At 39.6% G+C, this 16,997-nt stretch overlaps 2 protein-coding genes across 8 annotated transcripts in view; one reads left to right on the forward strand and one right to left on the reverse strand.

The window, feature by feature from the left end:
- HECTD1 (HECT domain E3 ubiquitin protein ligase 1) overlaps positions 1-12,040 on the forward strand; it is a 76,865-nt gene extending 64,825 nt beyond the window's left edge. For all 5 annotated transcript variants that reach the window (XM_081936865.1, XM_081936868.1, XM_081936869.1 and 2 more), the window contains 9 exons: positions 889-1,016; positions 1,222-1,423; positions 1,790-1,927; positions 2,018-2,625; positions 3,710-3,788; positions 4,971-5,064; positions 6,028-6,178; positions 10,704-10,848; positions 11,223-12,040. In XM_081936865.1, the coding sequence (XP_081792991.1) occupies positions 889-1,016; positions 1,222-1,423; positions 1,790-1,927; positions 2,018-2,625; positions 3,710-3,788; positions 4,971-5,064; positions 6,028-6,178; positions 10,704-10,848; positions 11,223-11,360 (1,683 nt within the window). In that variant the 3' untranslated portion in view covers positions 11,361-12,040. The remainder of the gene's footprint in view (positions 1-888; positions 1,017-1,221; positions 1,424-1,789; positions 1,928-2,017; positions 2,626-3,709; positions 3,789-4,970; positions 5,065-6,027; positions 6,179-10,703; positions 10,849-11,222) is intronic.
- Positions 12,041-14,286: 2,246 nt separating this feature from the next.
- Positions 14,287-16,997, reverse strand: part of AP4S1 (adaptor related protein complex 4 subunit sigma 1) — a 36,147-nt gene continuing 33,436 nt past the window's right edge. For 2 of the 3 annotated variants that reach the window (XM_081936882.1, XM_081936881.1), the window contains one exon: positions 14,287-14,395. In XM_081936882.1, coding sequence (XP_081793008.1) covers positions 14,297-14,395 — 99 coding nt within the window. In that variant the 3' untranslated portion in view covers positions 14,287-14,296. Of the gene's footprint in view, positions 14,463-16,997 lie in introns of all 3 variants that reach the window. The other variant, XM_081936880.1, reaches the window with a different exon arrangement.

The following is a 16,997-nucleotide window of genomic DNA, read 5'->3' on the forward strand; positions in this document are numbered from 1 at the left end:
ACAATTCATTTGACATACTCTCACACTTGAGTGGTAAGCTTATTTGGATGGAAATTACTGAGATATCTATTACAAAAGTTCCGAAGATTAAATTTGCATTTAAATAGTAAATATATTCTTTTTTTAATGTCATTAAATGGCTTATTATTAAGTGGAAGAACCTATCTGAGCAAGTAGCGAGTAAGCTTTATTACTCTGTGAGATTTGGTAGGAGGGGATCTTCTAGTTCACGGGTGTCAAACTCGCCGTGTCATGTGATGTATCATGACTTTTTTGCCTTTACGGAGCAGGGGTGGATGTGGCCTGCAGGTGACGCATCTGGCCTGCAGGCTGGCAGTTTGGCACCCCTGTTCTAGTTCAAGGCAGTCAGAAAATTTTGATCCCAGATGTTGGGAAATCTCTGTTGCTGTATGTCATTGTGGTGGGATTGTGATCAAGGTAAAGAGAGACAGGCTGCACAGATAGATAGGTGGGATAATTGTTTCAGTATGTTAGAAGAAACCTGCAAAATCTAGAACTCTCCGAGCTGCAGTCCCAAACGTTGTTGACCTATCCAAGAATTGTAGCTAATCCCAGTTTTAGAGAGATTTTATTAAACAACCCCACCTCCTAAGCCAGAGAAGTGAAAAATACTTAACATGCCTCTTGCTCCAGATTTCTGTTTCCCAAGGATTTCGTTTTCTTGGAGGTTGCCACCCTTGAAGATAAGATTGCTATGTAAGAAAATTAATTTTTATATAGCATTTCTGTTAATTTATGAGAGCTCTGCTAACATCATGTTTGAAGCTGAGTGTGGAAAGGACAAGCCAGAATGTACAGATAGCTTTATATCTCTGCATTTTACCTGTCTGACTTACCTGTTTTCACATCTTAATTATTAAATCGCAGGAACCATTAGCATTAGCAAGTGGAGCTTTACCAGACTGGTGTGAACAGATAACTAGCAAGTGTCCTTTCTTAATCCCATTTGAAACTCGACAACTATATTTCACATGCACAGCATTTGGAGCATCGAGGTGAGATACCTTGCTCAAAATTATTTGATTTCTTAGTTATTATTCTAGTGTGTAACAGGTTTTTTTAAACATGAATATTATAAGCATTAGTTTGTTATGTTAATCTTAACATTCATAATATCAAGAACCTTCAATATTTTACAGAAAGTGATGAAAGAGATGCTTAGCATTTTAAATAAATGAATGAATTTCTTTTTCTTACCAGAGCAATTGTGTGGCTACAGAATCGACGTGAGGCAACTGTTGAGCGAACACGAACTACAAGTACTGTACGAAGAGATGATCCAGGAGAATTCAGAGTTGGGCGCCTTAAACACGAAAGAGTCAAAGTTCCACGTGGTGAATCTTTGATGGAATGGGCAGAAAATGTTATGCAGATTCATGCAGATAGAAAGTCAGTTTTGGAGGTAAAATATATCCCTCCTCTTAAAAAGCAGTAAAACAAAAATTAACAAGACAATCAATCTGTGTATCCACCGGTCTCCCTTTCTGGAGGAAAAAAGAAAAGAAGTTTTATTTTGCAGCCTCCCGTGTACTCTATGCTTATTGCATAAGAAACAAAAATTATTCAGTGTCCCATTTTCATTCACTGGAAGTCTCTATTGATTCTCTGTCTCTTCTGCAAGTGAAACAAAGGTCATCTATAGAAGGGCAAAACTGAATGCATCCTCACACTGTTCTTTCATGTTCACTGCTTTACTTCATTTGTGTTTTGTAAGATAGGTAATGTTTCCCATGGAGGTACTTAAAGCTTTTCTTTTACTGATTTTCAGGTGGAGTTTTTAGGGGAGGAAGGAACAGGATTAGGGCCTACGTTGGAGTTTTATGCATTGGTAGCAGCAGAATTCCAGAGAACAGAATTAGGAGCTTGGCTCTGTGATGATGATTTTCCAGATGATGAATCACGACAGGTAGATTTTCTTTTCAGAATAAATACAAATAAAAGGTATGGTACTATGTAACTTCAATAACACTTTTCTTCTTTGCCTTTTTTTTTAAAGGTTGATATCGGCGGTGGATTGAAACCTCCAGGATACTATGTACAGCGATCTTGTGGGCTCTTCACAGCACCTTTCCCACAGGATAGTGATGAACTTGAAAGAATCACGAAACTGTTCCATTTTCTTGGGATTTTCTTAGCTAAATGTATCCAGGACAATAGACTTGTAGACCTGCCAATTTCTAAACCTTTTTTTAAACTCATGTGTATGGGTGATATTAAAAGCAATATGAGTAAACTTATTTATGAATCACAGGGTGACAGAGACTTGCACTGCACTGAAAGTCAATCAGAAGCCTCTACAGAGGAGGGACATGATTCCCTGTCAGTAGGAAGTTTTGAAGAGGATTCCAAATCTGAATTTATTCTTGACCCACCAAAACCTAAGCCTCCAGCATGGTTTAATGGAATCCTAACATGGGAAGATTTTGAACTGGTAAACCCTCACAGAGCAAGATTTTTAAAGGAAATTAAGGATCTTGCAATTAAGAGACGTCAAATATTAAGCAACAAAGGCCTTTCAGAAGATGAAAAAAATACTAAACTTCAAGAACTTATGATGAAGAATCCATCAGGTTCTGGACCTCCACTTAGCATAGAAGATTTAGGGTAAGGGGATTTTTCTCCTCAACTTGTTTTTGTAAATGTTGGTTAAAGGAATTAGCATACCTACTTTAAAAATTGTGTAAACTACGTGTTTTCTAAACAACTTGGTTATATTGAAGTGTTGTGTAGATTTATTTAAACATCTTTCTGTTCATGTACCGTGTTTCCCCGAAATTACGACATGTCCTCATAATAAGGCCATCCCACATTTTTCTGGTGGGCAAAAATATAAGCCCACAAATAAGTCCCCTGGACAATCCCCCATCTCCGGCCAGGCAGACCGCCGCTCACCAACCTAGCGGTATCCCAAAGGCGCCAAGCCGTGGGAATCGGGGGGGAGGCAAAGGTGATCGCGTTGCTTAGCACCTTCGGGATACCGCTAGGTTGGTCAGCAGCGCTGTGCCCAGCTGAAGAGGGGGGTTGCTGGGCAGCTGCTCTCTTGCGAGCGGGCTCCCAAAGAGCCGGGCACAGCCTCCTGGGCGAATGGCTGGGTTGTGCTGTCGCAGCAGAACAACACAGCAGCCATGAAGCGACCACACTCATGAGCAGCCACCCGACAAACTCCCTTTCCAGCCAGGCACAGTGCCATTCACTGATCTAGGGGTATCGCCAAGCCGCGTGAGCGCCTGTTCGTCACCGCCCGGCTCCCTTGGCTTGGCGCCTTCGAAATGGCAGTGAATGGCGCTCTGCACAGCTGGAGGGGGATTGCGCGAGCGGCTGTTCCGCTTGCTCACGTGCCTCCCAGCCTCACAATGCCCTGGCCCAGCTCTCTCCGCAGAGCCAGGGGACCTCTGCTGCCGCATGGCTTTTTCTGCGGCTTCCAAACCGAGTCTTCTGGCAGTGGCCGTTGTGGTTCTATGTTTGTACGCTCTGCCGGCTCACGGCGAACAGGCACTCACGCGGCTTGGCGATACCCCTAGGTCAGTGAATGGCCCTGTGCTTACAAATGTATATAAGAATGAATGTGATATTATTTATGAATCCATATTGCTGTGATTATTATCATGGAAATACTGTGATGCTTCCTGATATTTAGTTATCTGTAAAAAATAATTTATAATATACTAATGTTGTTTTTGTTTTATAGTCTTAATTTCCAGTTTTGCCCTTCATCCAGAGTTTATGGCTTTTCAGCAGTGGATCTCAAGCCTGGTGGAGAAGATGAGGTAGTAAATAATTTTAATATGGAATTAAATATTGAATTAAATTATTAATGAAATTAAGTTATTAAATTTAATTTAATTTAATGAACCCATTTCAAGTGCAGAATAGTCTGTTGTCCATATTATAATACATCTTGTATTATAATATGAAATCCTTTGAAATATGTGAAATCTGAGGAATTGTTAGGGACATTAGTGCTGGTCAGAACAGCATTATCTGTAAGCTTGACCCATACTTTTCCTGTCTCATTTTAGCGGCAAATAGGGTGTAAGCACTAGATATAAGAAAAAATCAATACTTTTGAAGAAAACCTTAATGCTATAATGTTGAAGTCTTGGAAGATTCAAGAGGAAGAAATATCTGGAACCTTTTCCAGGACTATTTAGGCCTGATCATGAGACATAAACAGGTGGCCTCCTTCAAGCCTTGGGGCACAGTAGATGAGATTCCTCTGATTATATTTTCTGATGTGTTGTTTGGATTACAAGGAGAAATTACCATGTAATTATGTTGTAGTTATTTTGAAATGTACTGGTTTAGTTTATTATATTTATTTATGTTTTCTGTTTCATGAGGTGCCCAGAGCTGGTTGGGCAATATCAACATCTCTTCCTATTATCTAGAGCAGGGGTGTCAAAATCACGTCACGGTGGCGTGACACAAGTGGGTGGGGGCATGGCTAGCACGTGATGCATCCAGCCTATGTGCCAGGAGTTTGACAGCCCTGATCTAGAGAGTCAATATTTTGAGCATTCCCCACCGCCTCAAGGTATATGGGATATAGATGAAATAACAGGCCTTCTCTATAGCACATCTTACTTGTGGAAATCTCTCCCTGTGTAGTTCAAATTCTTTTGTATTTTTGAAAGCTAGTTTAAAACAAGACAATTTCATGTCTTTGCCCTGCATTCAGGGAGGCATCAGTATAGCATAACATAGAAAGTGGTTGGCTATATAAATATGAAATTTATTCTTTTTTGAAGTTTTCAATGCCTTGAATCCTTTAGGGTTGTTGCCAATTAGAGGTTTTATTAAATATATGTTTAAAATCTACTCAGAACAGCTATTTATAAAAACTACAAATCTTTCACAAACATGTGAACTCTAGCAGAGTCCAATATTTCCTTTAAAATCTTCTGTAATATAACATGAGTTCCTTTTGTCCATTGACAATCTCATTATAGTTGGTAACCATGGATAATGCAGAAGAATATGTGGATTTGATGTTTGACTTTTGCATGCACACTGGCATACAGAAACAAATGGATGCCTTCAGAGGTATGTAATTGTTTATTACTGACAAATAAGAACATAAATTTCTTACTTAAAAGGGAGATGGGGATCTTGGCAAGAAACTGTTGTGGCCCAATAGCAGCCGGCTGAGCTGTTGGTGGAATCTGACAGCAGTGAACACTATGGGACTTCCCTGGAGGCTGAGGAAGACTCTGGGGGGGTGTTCGGAGTCAGAGCAGGGACTAGAGAGGCCTGTTGGCCACCAGGTGACGCCTGAGTCAGGGAGCAGTCAGGAAGAACAGAGGGAGGCTGTCCCTGACGTACGTATGCATAGGGCTGCGAGGAGGAGGGAGCAGCTTTGGAAAAGGTCAGAGAAGGAAATAGGAACAGGTGGCTACTGATTGGCCCCTCCCGGAGAGCTTATAGGTGGGGCGACGGGAGGGGAATTTTGCAGGAAACAACAATTTACTGATCCAGCCGTAGAGAAAAATTGAGAGAATTTCGTGAGTTCAAGCCTTGTTTCATAGAGATAGCTTTCTGGGCTCCCAGCCAAAGGGTTGCTTATCTCCCTCCTTAGTTGTGGCAGACAATGAAGTCTGAGTCCTTATATATTGTTGAGGCTTGGGACAGATTAGTGCCAGATGATTTCGAACTCGTGTAATTGTAGAATGACCAATGACTAAGGATATTTGGAGTCTTCAACATATAGAGAGTCAAATCCTAAGTTAACTGTAATGAAATGATAATATTTATTTATTTAGCTTCTGTGCCATTCATCTCATCAAAGGCAGCTTTCATAAGGAAGCTTATCTTAGTGTACTAAGAAAAACATTCCTAGGTCTTCTAAAGTTTTGCTGCATTGGTTTCTATACTGGTTTTCTAAAGGGGGGGGAGAGGGAGAGATTATTTGCCAACATACGTATTACAATAAAAGCAACAAGACTATTTTTTCTGATAAACCTCTTCAAGCATGCTCACTTTTGCCTTGTTTTTTTTTTCCCTATAAAGACGGCTTCAATCGAGTCTTTCCAATGGAAAAGCTAAGTTCCTTTAGCCATGAAGAAGTTCAGATGATTCTTTGTGGTAATCAGTCACCATCCTGGGCAGCTGAAGATATAATCAACTACACAGAACCTAAGCTTGGCTACACTCGAGACAGGTACTTCATCAAATAATAGCATACTTCTATTAATTTTAAGATTTTGTCATAAAGTATAATGGTTTGTAGGAGGAAAAGAAGAAAGGAATCAATCCAGAACCATTACAACTGTGAAATTTTACTTGTTCCACTTTCGTATTTTTACCTTACAAGGAATTTCCCATCACGAAATACCTACATTTTCATAAGTAGTAAATTTATAAACACACACACACACACACACACACCACACTATTTTAAGCAGTGCACATTATTTGATGTGATTGAAGGTTTTTTTTTACAATTTCATTGTAAGCTTGCCTTCTATAGACAGAGCCCTAAGACGCTTTCCTTTACCTAATGCATCCTATTTATCAAAGATTTAATCTCTGACTTTTAATTTGATTTGCTATGTAAAATGATCTTGGAGAATTTTAAGAATATACAGATTTTGTCCTAAATACTTTCAAATCCCAAAAGTAATTGAAGAAATTAGGAAGGAGGTACATTATGTAAAACTATTACTAATTACTGTTTAATTAATGATAAAGGAGAATATTTGTAGCTCAGGATTGAAATGAGGGTCTTTGGTGCCCTCTGAGCTTGGTTGTTTTCATGCAGATGGGTCATGACACAGGTAGGTAACATCATCAGTGCTCGTAAGGAATGGGGTTTACTGTTAGCCTTTTGGCAGTTCCTTGATTGGGGTATTCTGAACAGTAAACAGCCCAAGCAAACTGCTGCCAAGACCACTCCCACCAATGCTGACAGGGCAAGCCACTAGATAAACTGAAAGCAAACCCCGTTCCTTACTGATAATGTTACCTAGTTAGGGTAATGAAACGTCTGCAAAAAACAAACAAACCCATGTTTAGAAAGCACCAAGGAGCTCTCACTGCTTTCATTATTGATTGGGAGCTAAAATAAATGACCGTCAAAATAGAAAACCTGCTAGGTAAAGAAATGAGTTGAAAATAGTACTGACACACTACAAATATTTTTAGGTAGGAAGAAACAAAACGTGTACCCTAAAATGGGGAATATAGCAGTAAAAGAAATGTAAATCCTATAATCCATAATGTTACAGGATTATGATCTGTAGATATATGATCTGTAGTAAATTAAGAGCTTTGTTAACAAATTAATGCTGGTTAAACAACACCCAAAACGGTTTATTGGCCTTGATCAAATCTTAAATACTGTGTCGAGTTCTAGATACCAAACCATAAGAGAGATTCAGACAAACTGTAACAGGTGCAAGGAACAGTACCAAGGATTATTCAGAGGCTGGAAACTGACTCTTAGGAAAGACTGAGGAAAGTAGGTATATTTAGCTTTGAAAAAAGATAAGTGAGCTATAGTAGCACCCTTTTAAATACTTGGAAGGATATGAACTCCTTTCTCATTCCAGACTGCAAGATAGGGGAACAATGGTCTTAGGTTTATAGAAAGGCAGATTCTGACAAAATATTAGTGATAAAGAGAGATAGATGTGAAACTGCTCACAGAAGTTGACCTCCCCTTGTTGGATATCTTTGGATTTGACAATCCAAATAACCCCCTTCTGCATTGTAGATATCAAAGAAAGTGTTACCAGTGGTGCTTCAGCTCAGCTGTCTCTTGCTTTCTAAATTGATCAGAAATCTGACCTCCCGAGTTTCAGGTCTTTCACTGCTAGTGGAAACATGGCAGGACAGTGGGAGTGATAATAACACTCCAGGAAAAAATGGTGGTGTCAGGGCTCTTGTTTCCGAGATAGTACAATGTTAGTATACGGTATAGGGACCCGTTAAGAATCCTGTTCAGATTCCACTCAACTCGCAATGCAAGTGAGTTTCTTCCAGAGTAATCTGATCTTATTGTCAGTCTGGTTTGGAATCCTGCTTGATGTTGATGCTGGGAGATTCCATTCTCTATGTCCTAGTGGGAAAAAATTCATGTCAGCCATAGGCTTGCTCAGAGTCCTTTGGGGTTGGTGCTCTGATTGTAAAGAACCTCTGCATGCTGGGAAGACTGATTAAGGTGGTTTGCCTCAAGTATCATGGATCCAGATGAATTCTGGTATGTGCTTTGGAATTTTCCTAGCATTGTGGTAGACAGTTGTATCAAGCTAATGGACAGCCAAATCATTTGACAGGATTTCCCTGATCCTTCCCCCTATTTGTTGATTCTAGGGGGCTCCTTAATTTATCTAGGAAATCAAGTGACAGAAAAGATGCCTGGAGTGCCGGTGAAGGAAGATCAGAATTTGATTTGAACGCTTAAGAGCTCACATTTGAATTTATGTTATGACAATAAAGGTGGCACAGCATTCATATTATACTCCATCGTTACAATGAAAGAGGCTTCATTAATTTCCCTTTTGAGAGGTCTCCCTGTGGGCTGCTGCAAGTTGCCTTGCAATATTTTACTGCAAGTTGTTGACATTTGATCATGTCTTACCTATACAGATGAAATTTGATGAGGTGAATTGTGTAGAGATTTGTTTGTTTGTTTGTTTGCAGTATTACTTTGAATGCATTTCAGCTTGTTGGTTCCCCCCCAAATAGATGGAAAGCTCTGCAGTTTGAGCCCTTATTACTCATGGTTTATTTCATGCCCATCTGTCTGCTTTAGGAAGCTGTATAGGCATCTCCTTTGATAGAAATGCTTCTATCCTTGTGGTGCTTGATCTCTCAGTGGCTTGTGACACTATGTGAAAGCAGTAAATATCATATTTTTATAGGTCTGTTTGCTTTCAGTAGATGTTGCCAATGTTGTAGTTTTTTTTGGAAATCTTCCAATGTTGTTGAAATCTAATAGTTTGTAAGAACAAGTAAATAGAACCCGTCAATTCTAAACACAATACTATCTTCCCAGTGGTTAACCAAAGCAGGCTTGCATATATTTAGTTTTCTATGTTGGACTGAGTATTAATACTCTGATATTCTGAAAATTATTGTAGATCAGAGAGACAGTTGGATGTGGTAGTTAAGATGTTGGACATAAACAAGGAGGCCTTGACTTCTAATCCTCCCATAGGGATAAAAATTAGCAATGTGGCTTTGAGTCAGTCATTCATTCTCAGCCCAACATGCATCCAGATGGGGAGGAAACATGTCCAACTCCTTTCTTTCAATATAAAGTGTGTTTATTTGGACCACTCAGATCTAGGATATTCCATCTTTGATCGTGGAGGGATAGCATTTCTCCCTTCAAGGTTGGTGCAAAATTTGGCAGCCTCTCTGGACTTTCAGCTCCTGCTTGAAAACCAGGTGTCAATTGTTGCCAGCAAGACCTTTGCACCTGATACATCACTTGCACCTTTACCTCAATCAGACAACTGTTCATGTTCTAGACTCCTTGTGACTTTACTACTACAATATGCTCTACATGGTGCTGGCCTTAAAGATCAATCAGAAGCTTCAACTGGTCTAGCATACAGCGGTGCAATCAATGATGGGCATGTTCAAGTACTTGGTTAGCAACCACTCATTCTACAACCATTTGAAGTTATGATGGTGCTGAATGAGTGGTACTTACAACCCATCCTTGAGGTCAGGCTGTTAGCTGTCAGCAACCCTGCAATCACATGACCGTGATCTGGGCCTTTGGCAACCAGCTCACACTTGCTGGCAGTGTTCTGGGGGATCACATGATCACCCTTTGCAACTTGCCTTGAGGTTCCTCACAAAAAAAATCAATGGGGAAGCCAGCAAAGGTCACCAGTCAGTCCTACAAATTACTCCTGCGCCTTTTTCTCCTGCATGGCCACAGCACCTTCCGCACCTACTATAGAGTTTCATACTCCAGAGCACATTCATCTGCCTGCTTGTGGCTTCCATCTGTGTATCCATCTCCAGCAGCAGTAGCCACTCTGGCCTGCCTGCCCTTGCTTGGCACCCACTCCCACACGTCCTCCCAGTTCCCTGGACCCAGCAGCTTTGGCACCACATCATGTCCAGCTGCTTATCCACACACCCGCCTGTTTGCAAACTGTATGGGATTTGTAATTCCTTGCCAGCTTCCCTGTTGACTTAATTGAAGCTGGAAGGCAGTTGTGAGGAGATTCCTTAATGACCTGTGTTCCTTACTTAACAAAAGAAACTGGGATTGCTGTTACTAAGTGATGTGGTCATATGACATTATGCTTTTAACACAAGAAAGTGATATGTGTATAACACTTGTTGTCTTTTGTTGATTTTGTTGTAATTACTTTGATTGTTGAGACCCACTCAGAGTCCTTGGAAGTCAGGTGACATACAAGTTTAATATATTATTAAATAAAAAGGAGAGACAATTTCAATAATATAATTTGGAAGCATCCTTTACAATATGTTACAACACCTTTGTAACACTAGTTATGTGAACTACATTGGTTTTCAGTAAGTTATGGATATAATTTAAGGTGCTGCTTGTCATCTTTAAAATTGGCATGAGGCCAAGTTACTTACAGAACTCAGCTGTGGTTTTTAGGGTCCTTGATCCTTCTTTTTAATGGATCTGTATCATTGGTTTTTAAATTTAGTATTTATCTATTTGCTTTGACGATGCGTTCTTATTTTAGCCCTGGGTTCCTGAGATTTGTAAGAGTTTTATGTGGCATGTCTTCAGACGAAAGAAAAGCATTCCTCCAATTCACAACTGGTTGTTCAACACTTCCCCCAGGAGGATTGGCTAACCTACATCCTCGTCTCACTGTTGTACGCAAGGTAGGAACATCTTACAACTTGTCTGTGTGTTCTGCGTCTAGTTGTATTTTTGTAAGAAGTTGTCTTTGAGTTAACTCATTCAGAAATCTGCTTCTGTTTGGCTTCTGCCAGATACTTTTTCATAGTGATTTGGCCATTATGCATGGGAAATAATAATAATAACAACAACAAAAACAACAACTAAAACTAGTGGAATCTAAACGAAGCTTCTTCAATTGGATGCCTTCCAAATGTGGGGCTATAATTCCTAAATTTCTGAAATGCTGACTAAGGAACTGATGCTTACCAAGTTGATAAATGTTTAAACTGAAATGGAAGTGCATGATATAGTCTCTGTTCTCTTTTTAAGTTACATTATGGATATTTATTCACAGGTTGATGCTACAGATGCAAGTTACCCTTCTGTGAATACCTGTGTGCATTATCTTAAATTGCCCGAGTATTCCTCTGAAGAGATTATGCGAGAACGCCTCCTAGCTGCTACCATGGAGAAAGGCTTTCATCTCAACTGAACTGATGTTCTGAAATGGGATATCTCAAACTGGTTTTGCATTCATACCTAGTGAAGCCTCCTGTGTTGTTGTGCAGAAAATACAATCTCCATGCTGTACTCAAACAAGACTTGCCTTTTTCCCCTATCCATGAGGCTTTGAAAACACATGGAATAATTTTGTTAGCTGCTAATGTCAAAACAAATCCCAATGAATTACACAGCCAGCAAGAAAAAGGCAAGAACAGTGTGTGATGCTTCCAAGGGCTTGTGCAACCAGAAGCTGAAGCAAATGTTTGACTGTTCCAAAGAGCAGATCTGCAGATTTCCAGTGTTTACTGAGTCAAGATTTATAACAGTGCATTTGTGTAAAGTCTACCGTTTAATACCCTGTACACTACAGTTCCATCATTGATCCTTGTTTTTCCTGGCTTGAAGCTAAATGGTCAGAAACCTGCTTCCTTAACTTAGTCAATGGGCATCTCAAGCTTTCTTTCCTTTCTTTAATGGTGCCTGCACTGTTGGAGTATTCTAGTGTTGGGGTAGGGTATTTGCATATAATCATGCACAACCGTTTATTATTATTTCAATTGGGAATATATTTTGATTTCTAAATACCCCGCTATAAAGATCCAAATCCTCAAATGTGTGTTCGTGTGTGTGTGTGTGCGCGTGTAACTCAACAATAAAGCTTTTAAAAGACACTGGTTACTGGTGCAAGGCACATTTAAAACAAGTTTTACTTTATGTTGTATTTTCTTTGTATATTAAAAACATTTATTTAACTTGTTGCAGTTTGAAGTTTAAAAAGAGGATTTTCATTGTGTATGCTCAACAATAATCATTAAAATGTTTGCAGCGTACAAAAGTCTTTGGTTAGTATTTTACTAGTTCCCCAATGCATTCAAAACTTAATGGAATAACTGCATAATAAAGTTGGAAGGAACCTTCCAGTACAACCCCCTGCTTAGGCAGGAAACCGTATATGTTTTAGCCTCCAGTTCCCTAATCATCTTTGTTGTTGTTCTATGCACTCTTTCTAGAGTCTCAATATCTTTTTTATATCGTGGTGACCAAAACTGGTTACAATAATCCAAATGTGATCTTACCAAGATTATAAAGATTATAAACTAAGAACAGGAGCCCTGTGGCACAGTGGTTAGAATGCAGTATTGCAGGCTAACTCTGCCCACAGCCTGGAGTTCGATCCTGATGGGGCTCAAAGTTGACAGCCTTCCATCCTTCCGAGGTCAGTAATATGAGGATACAGAATAGAAAAGATGGATATAACTTGATTTATTAACTCAGCTTACAATTGTGAAAAAAGAAACATGTCTTTTCCAGTGTTTATGACTAAATTATATTTATTTAATTGACAGAAAAAAGAATGCTCAGCCAAACATTAGGAGAGTCAAGTAGTTCCCCTTTATCAGCTAATTACTTTGCATCCTTTATTAAGTAGTTCCATTCCTCCAAAGGTGCCACTTTTATGGATTCTGAGGTTTTGGACAACTATCACATATACTTGCCTTTTTGACAAACATTATGGAAATAGTAGTTCTGGAACACCTGCTAGAGAAAGTATATTCCATCATCAGGATTCAGCCCTGGGTTTCAAACAGCAACAACACTGATAACTTTGGTCAGCAAGCCACGTTGAAGCCTGGATAAGGGTAATATACATCCTAGTCTTTTTTAACCTCTCAGTGGCTTTCCTGATGGACTACATGCTGGGGTTGAAGAATGGGGGCACAGTTTTACAATGGTTTCATTCTTAGAAGCCAGTTACAATCAGTGGTGATTGGGGAGGAGGATTGGCTGTTCTCTTGCAGAATGCTGAAGGGAGTCAGGTCTTTCCTCCATTAGTTAATAGCTATATGGAGCCTTTGGGAGACCTCACCTGGAAACTGTTTGTCACAACCTCAAGCCCCACTAGAGCTGCTGTCAATAGCTTGTCTCAAAGCCTGGAAACAGGATTTAGTTGGAACAGAAGGCTTGAATTGAATGCTACTAAAACAGACCTATTGTGTGTACATCAAGGTTCCTCTGTCCTTGGTGTATTGTTTCTGCCCCTGGAGGAGCAGTTCCTCAACTTGGGTGTCTTCCTGTCTTCAAGGTTCTGGATCATTACATAAAAACTATGGCCAGAGTGGACTTCGTGCAGCTCCTGTTAGTGCACCAATTATGACTTGTCTGAGGGCAACAGATGTGACTGGTAGTCCATGACCTCATCATCATGGACATAGACTACTACTACAAAGTGTTCTACATGGGGCTGGTTTTAAAGATCACTGGAAGCGCCAGATGGTGCAAAATGCAGTAGCCTCGGTGCTTGCTGGTAGACTCGTATTACACCTATTTGCTGGCAATGCCAAGTCCTGTTTTAAATTAGAAAGCTCTTTGTGGCTTGGAGCTGGGCTACCTTCAGGATCTTCTCTCTCCATTGAATTTGCCCAACCTCTTTGAGAAGTGGATGATCGTCCCCCATTTTGGGGAGGTCCGACTTCAGGCCAGTCTGAAGAGTGGCCTCCTGCAGGAAGTATGTCTGGCCCCCAACTTCAGTCACTTCATTTCATTTCAGAAGCTCTTAAACACAGATTTCCTTTGAGGTAATTTATAGGCGGATGCCAGATGCTATTTGTAAAATATGTTTTGTTGTTGTTGTTGTTTTATTGAGATTGATATTTTCAATTTTTATTGGTTTTTTTAATGTTGCAAGTCACAAAGAAGCTGCTTTTAATTGTGGCAAGATAAATAATCAATAAATAAAGACACACACATCCATATTTATATATAAAGATTAATTCCTTAAGCATATTACAAATTTCAAAAACATTTGGCATTGTAGCAAAAAATGTAATTTTACAAGAAGATGATGAGTGCTAAACATTCGCTTAAGTAATCTTTTAGCCTGAAAAACAATTATTCACAATTTAGCAAAAAACTCAAAAACTATTTTCAAATATGTACAATATTATTTTCTGGCTTGTTTCTTCTAGGTTTCTGCCATTTTATCAAGAACCAAAAGAGGTGCAAGAATTCTGGTTTTGTTGGTTTCTGCAATGCAACCATTTAGAACCATTTCATCCAAAATTATATGCACTCTGTCCAATTTGAACATGATCTGTATTCATATATCGTTAAGGTTTTATATTACTCTTTCAAGCAAATAATATGAACTAAATTACAAAATATCATATTTTATCAGTGCATTTATTTCATGTTTGGACACCTTAATTTCACTTTCTAATCAAATATTTCAATAGCTATGCCAAATTTATGACACCGTGATTTATATTTGGAATTTGCAAGAGTACATGAATGAAAAGAGACTTAGAAATTTGAAATAGTAAAAGCAGATGTTTGTAATATCAGTTACTACTGCAGATCTGGGACTGAGAAATACTTGAATTCATTTTATGAAATCTAATGCAAAGGTCTCACTATAAAATAACATTTTAAATGTTGAAATTACCCAAGTTTATATTACTTTTATAATAATAGTAGTGAGCTGGCCATGTTAGTGTTCAGAAAACTAATGTGCTTTCATTTTCATTTTTTTCTTTTAAACTGATATATTCAGTATGCATAATATTCAGTCTCAAAGATTTGCATAACTTATTTAAGAAATAATCATCTTTGGTTCTTTTAAATATTTATTGTCAATATAAATCAACCGTAAGCATATTTTATCGAGGGAGATGATGTGTGTTGTTACATTAGCTGATTATTGTCTTCTACAATAATCTCTATGTTGCAAACATAAAGGAACTTTATTCTGAATTAATTATGGCTTTTCTCCAACAATCCTGAGAAATTATAATTTGAAATAAGTACTCAAAATTATTTAATGGAGATATTTGGCCTCTATCTTTTCTTGAACAGCAGCTTCCAGAGCTCTCTCTCTTGAGATTGGAACAAAGCAATTTGATGACAAATATAAATGAGATGAGGTCCATATTGAAAACATTGTCTTAATTATGTATGTAATTATATATGCATTTCACTAAGACGCAAACATTCTTGACTTTCAAATTAAGTCTTGAGTTTTATTATGAAAACTGCACAATTGGCTTAGAAAGGGGAGTTTTGTATCTCTATTTAAAACTAGTGAATGTGTCTATTTAATGCATTGTGTGGGCAGAGAATGCTGTTTGCCATTAAAAGCTAATTATACAGAAATAATTCAGGTATTTCAATACTGCTAATTCAGCTGTCAGAAATCTAATAAATGCTACCATTTCCTGGTGGATGGAGAAACCAGGAGGATCATTGGATAGGTCTCCAAAACATGATAAAGCTTTAGGATTTAATGGGACACACAGTGCATTCCATTTTACAGTTTAAAAATCATGTGGAGTGTGGTAGTTGGAAGTTGATATGAAGGAAATCCTAAGAGATTTCTTCATCATATCACCATGATGTGAGCTAACCACACCCTGCTAAGCAGCATTCCACAACTTCATTCCAACAGCAAGTATTTCATCTGCTCTTGACAACCAAGTGACTGTAACTTCCTCTTCATTCTCCTAGACTTTGCTCACCTTGATCTAAGTAAACGCTAGAGCAACCAACTGGCTTTTTTATTTTTATTGATTTATTTAGGTGCAGCACGCATTCTCCTTAAAAATATGTGTTTAAGACTTCCGGTTCCGGTGGCTGACGGCGACGGGCAATTTGTTGCTCACTCCGGCTCCCCGGTGGGCTTCCCCACTCCTTGGGGGGCACAGGACGCCCCACAAAGGCGTCCTGCCAGAGGGGCGGCACCGCAGGGGATCCCTGGATCGGTGGCGGACGGCGGGAGGTCCCCCGCCTCGCCCAAGGCACCGGGGAGCAGATTGGAGGACGCGTGGGCGTCTTCGCTGAGAGGCTGTGCGGAGAATGAGCAAGCAGAAGGACGCAGCTGCGGTGTGGTGAGGCGCAGACTCCCCTCCATTCCCTTTACTGATTTGAAGAATTTGCCAGCAGTTTAAAATTTTTTCTTTCGGCTGACTTGAGAGGCACGGCTGGAGGGAGGGGGATTTCCCCCCCCCCTCGGACAGGCGGCTTGGAACAATTCTGCTCTCAGTCCCAGGGGAAGGAGGAGGGGGGAGAGCCAACCAATGATGCCACACCCTTTCTTAAAGTGATTTTCTTTGAACTTAACCTCAGAATATATTGATGATCTGAGAACTTTGGGAACTTTGAACTTTGAAAACTTTGTTATGCCTCTAAACCCAAAGCTGGCAGGGCAAGATGGCACACTTCGTTGTCTTCATGAACTGTGAAACCTGACTCCACCTTTAAAAACTCAGGCTTCTGGTCTTTGTCTCCGTGCTACTCAGATAAATCTCTTGTAGATTGCTACTCTTTGAACTCCCTGGAGTGAAAAACTTTGCTCTACTGCCAGGGTGATCAGAGAAACTCTCTTCTGCCTGGACCTTCTGCCTCCTGGACTCTTCTGGCTGCTCTGCCGCTCTGACTGTCCATTCTCTACATTGACTGAACTCTTTATTTTATAAACAATGCCTCCTAAAAGACCACCTCCTGGAAAGCCTGGCTTTGCTACCTCTGCCCCTACATCAGCAACTTCCAGCCCTGCTACACAATCAACGATAACAGCCCTGATGCAACCTAAAAGTACAGAGATGGACTTCCAACAAATGTTTCAGCAAATTTT

This window comes from Natrix helvetica (genome assembly GCF_964273705.1).
Source record: "Natrix helvetica genome assembly, chromosome: 1".
Taxonomy (NCBI): domain Eukaryota; kingdom Metazoa; phylum Chordata; class Lepidosauria; order Squamata; family Natricidae; genus Natrix; species Natrix helvetica.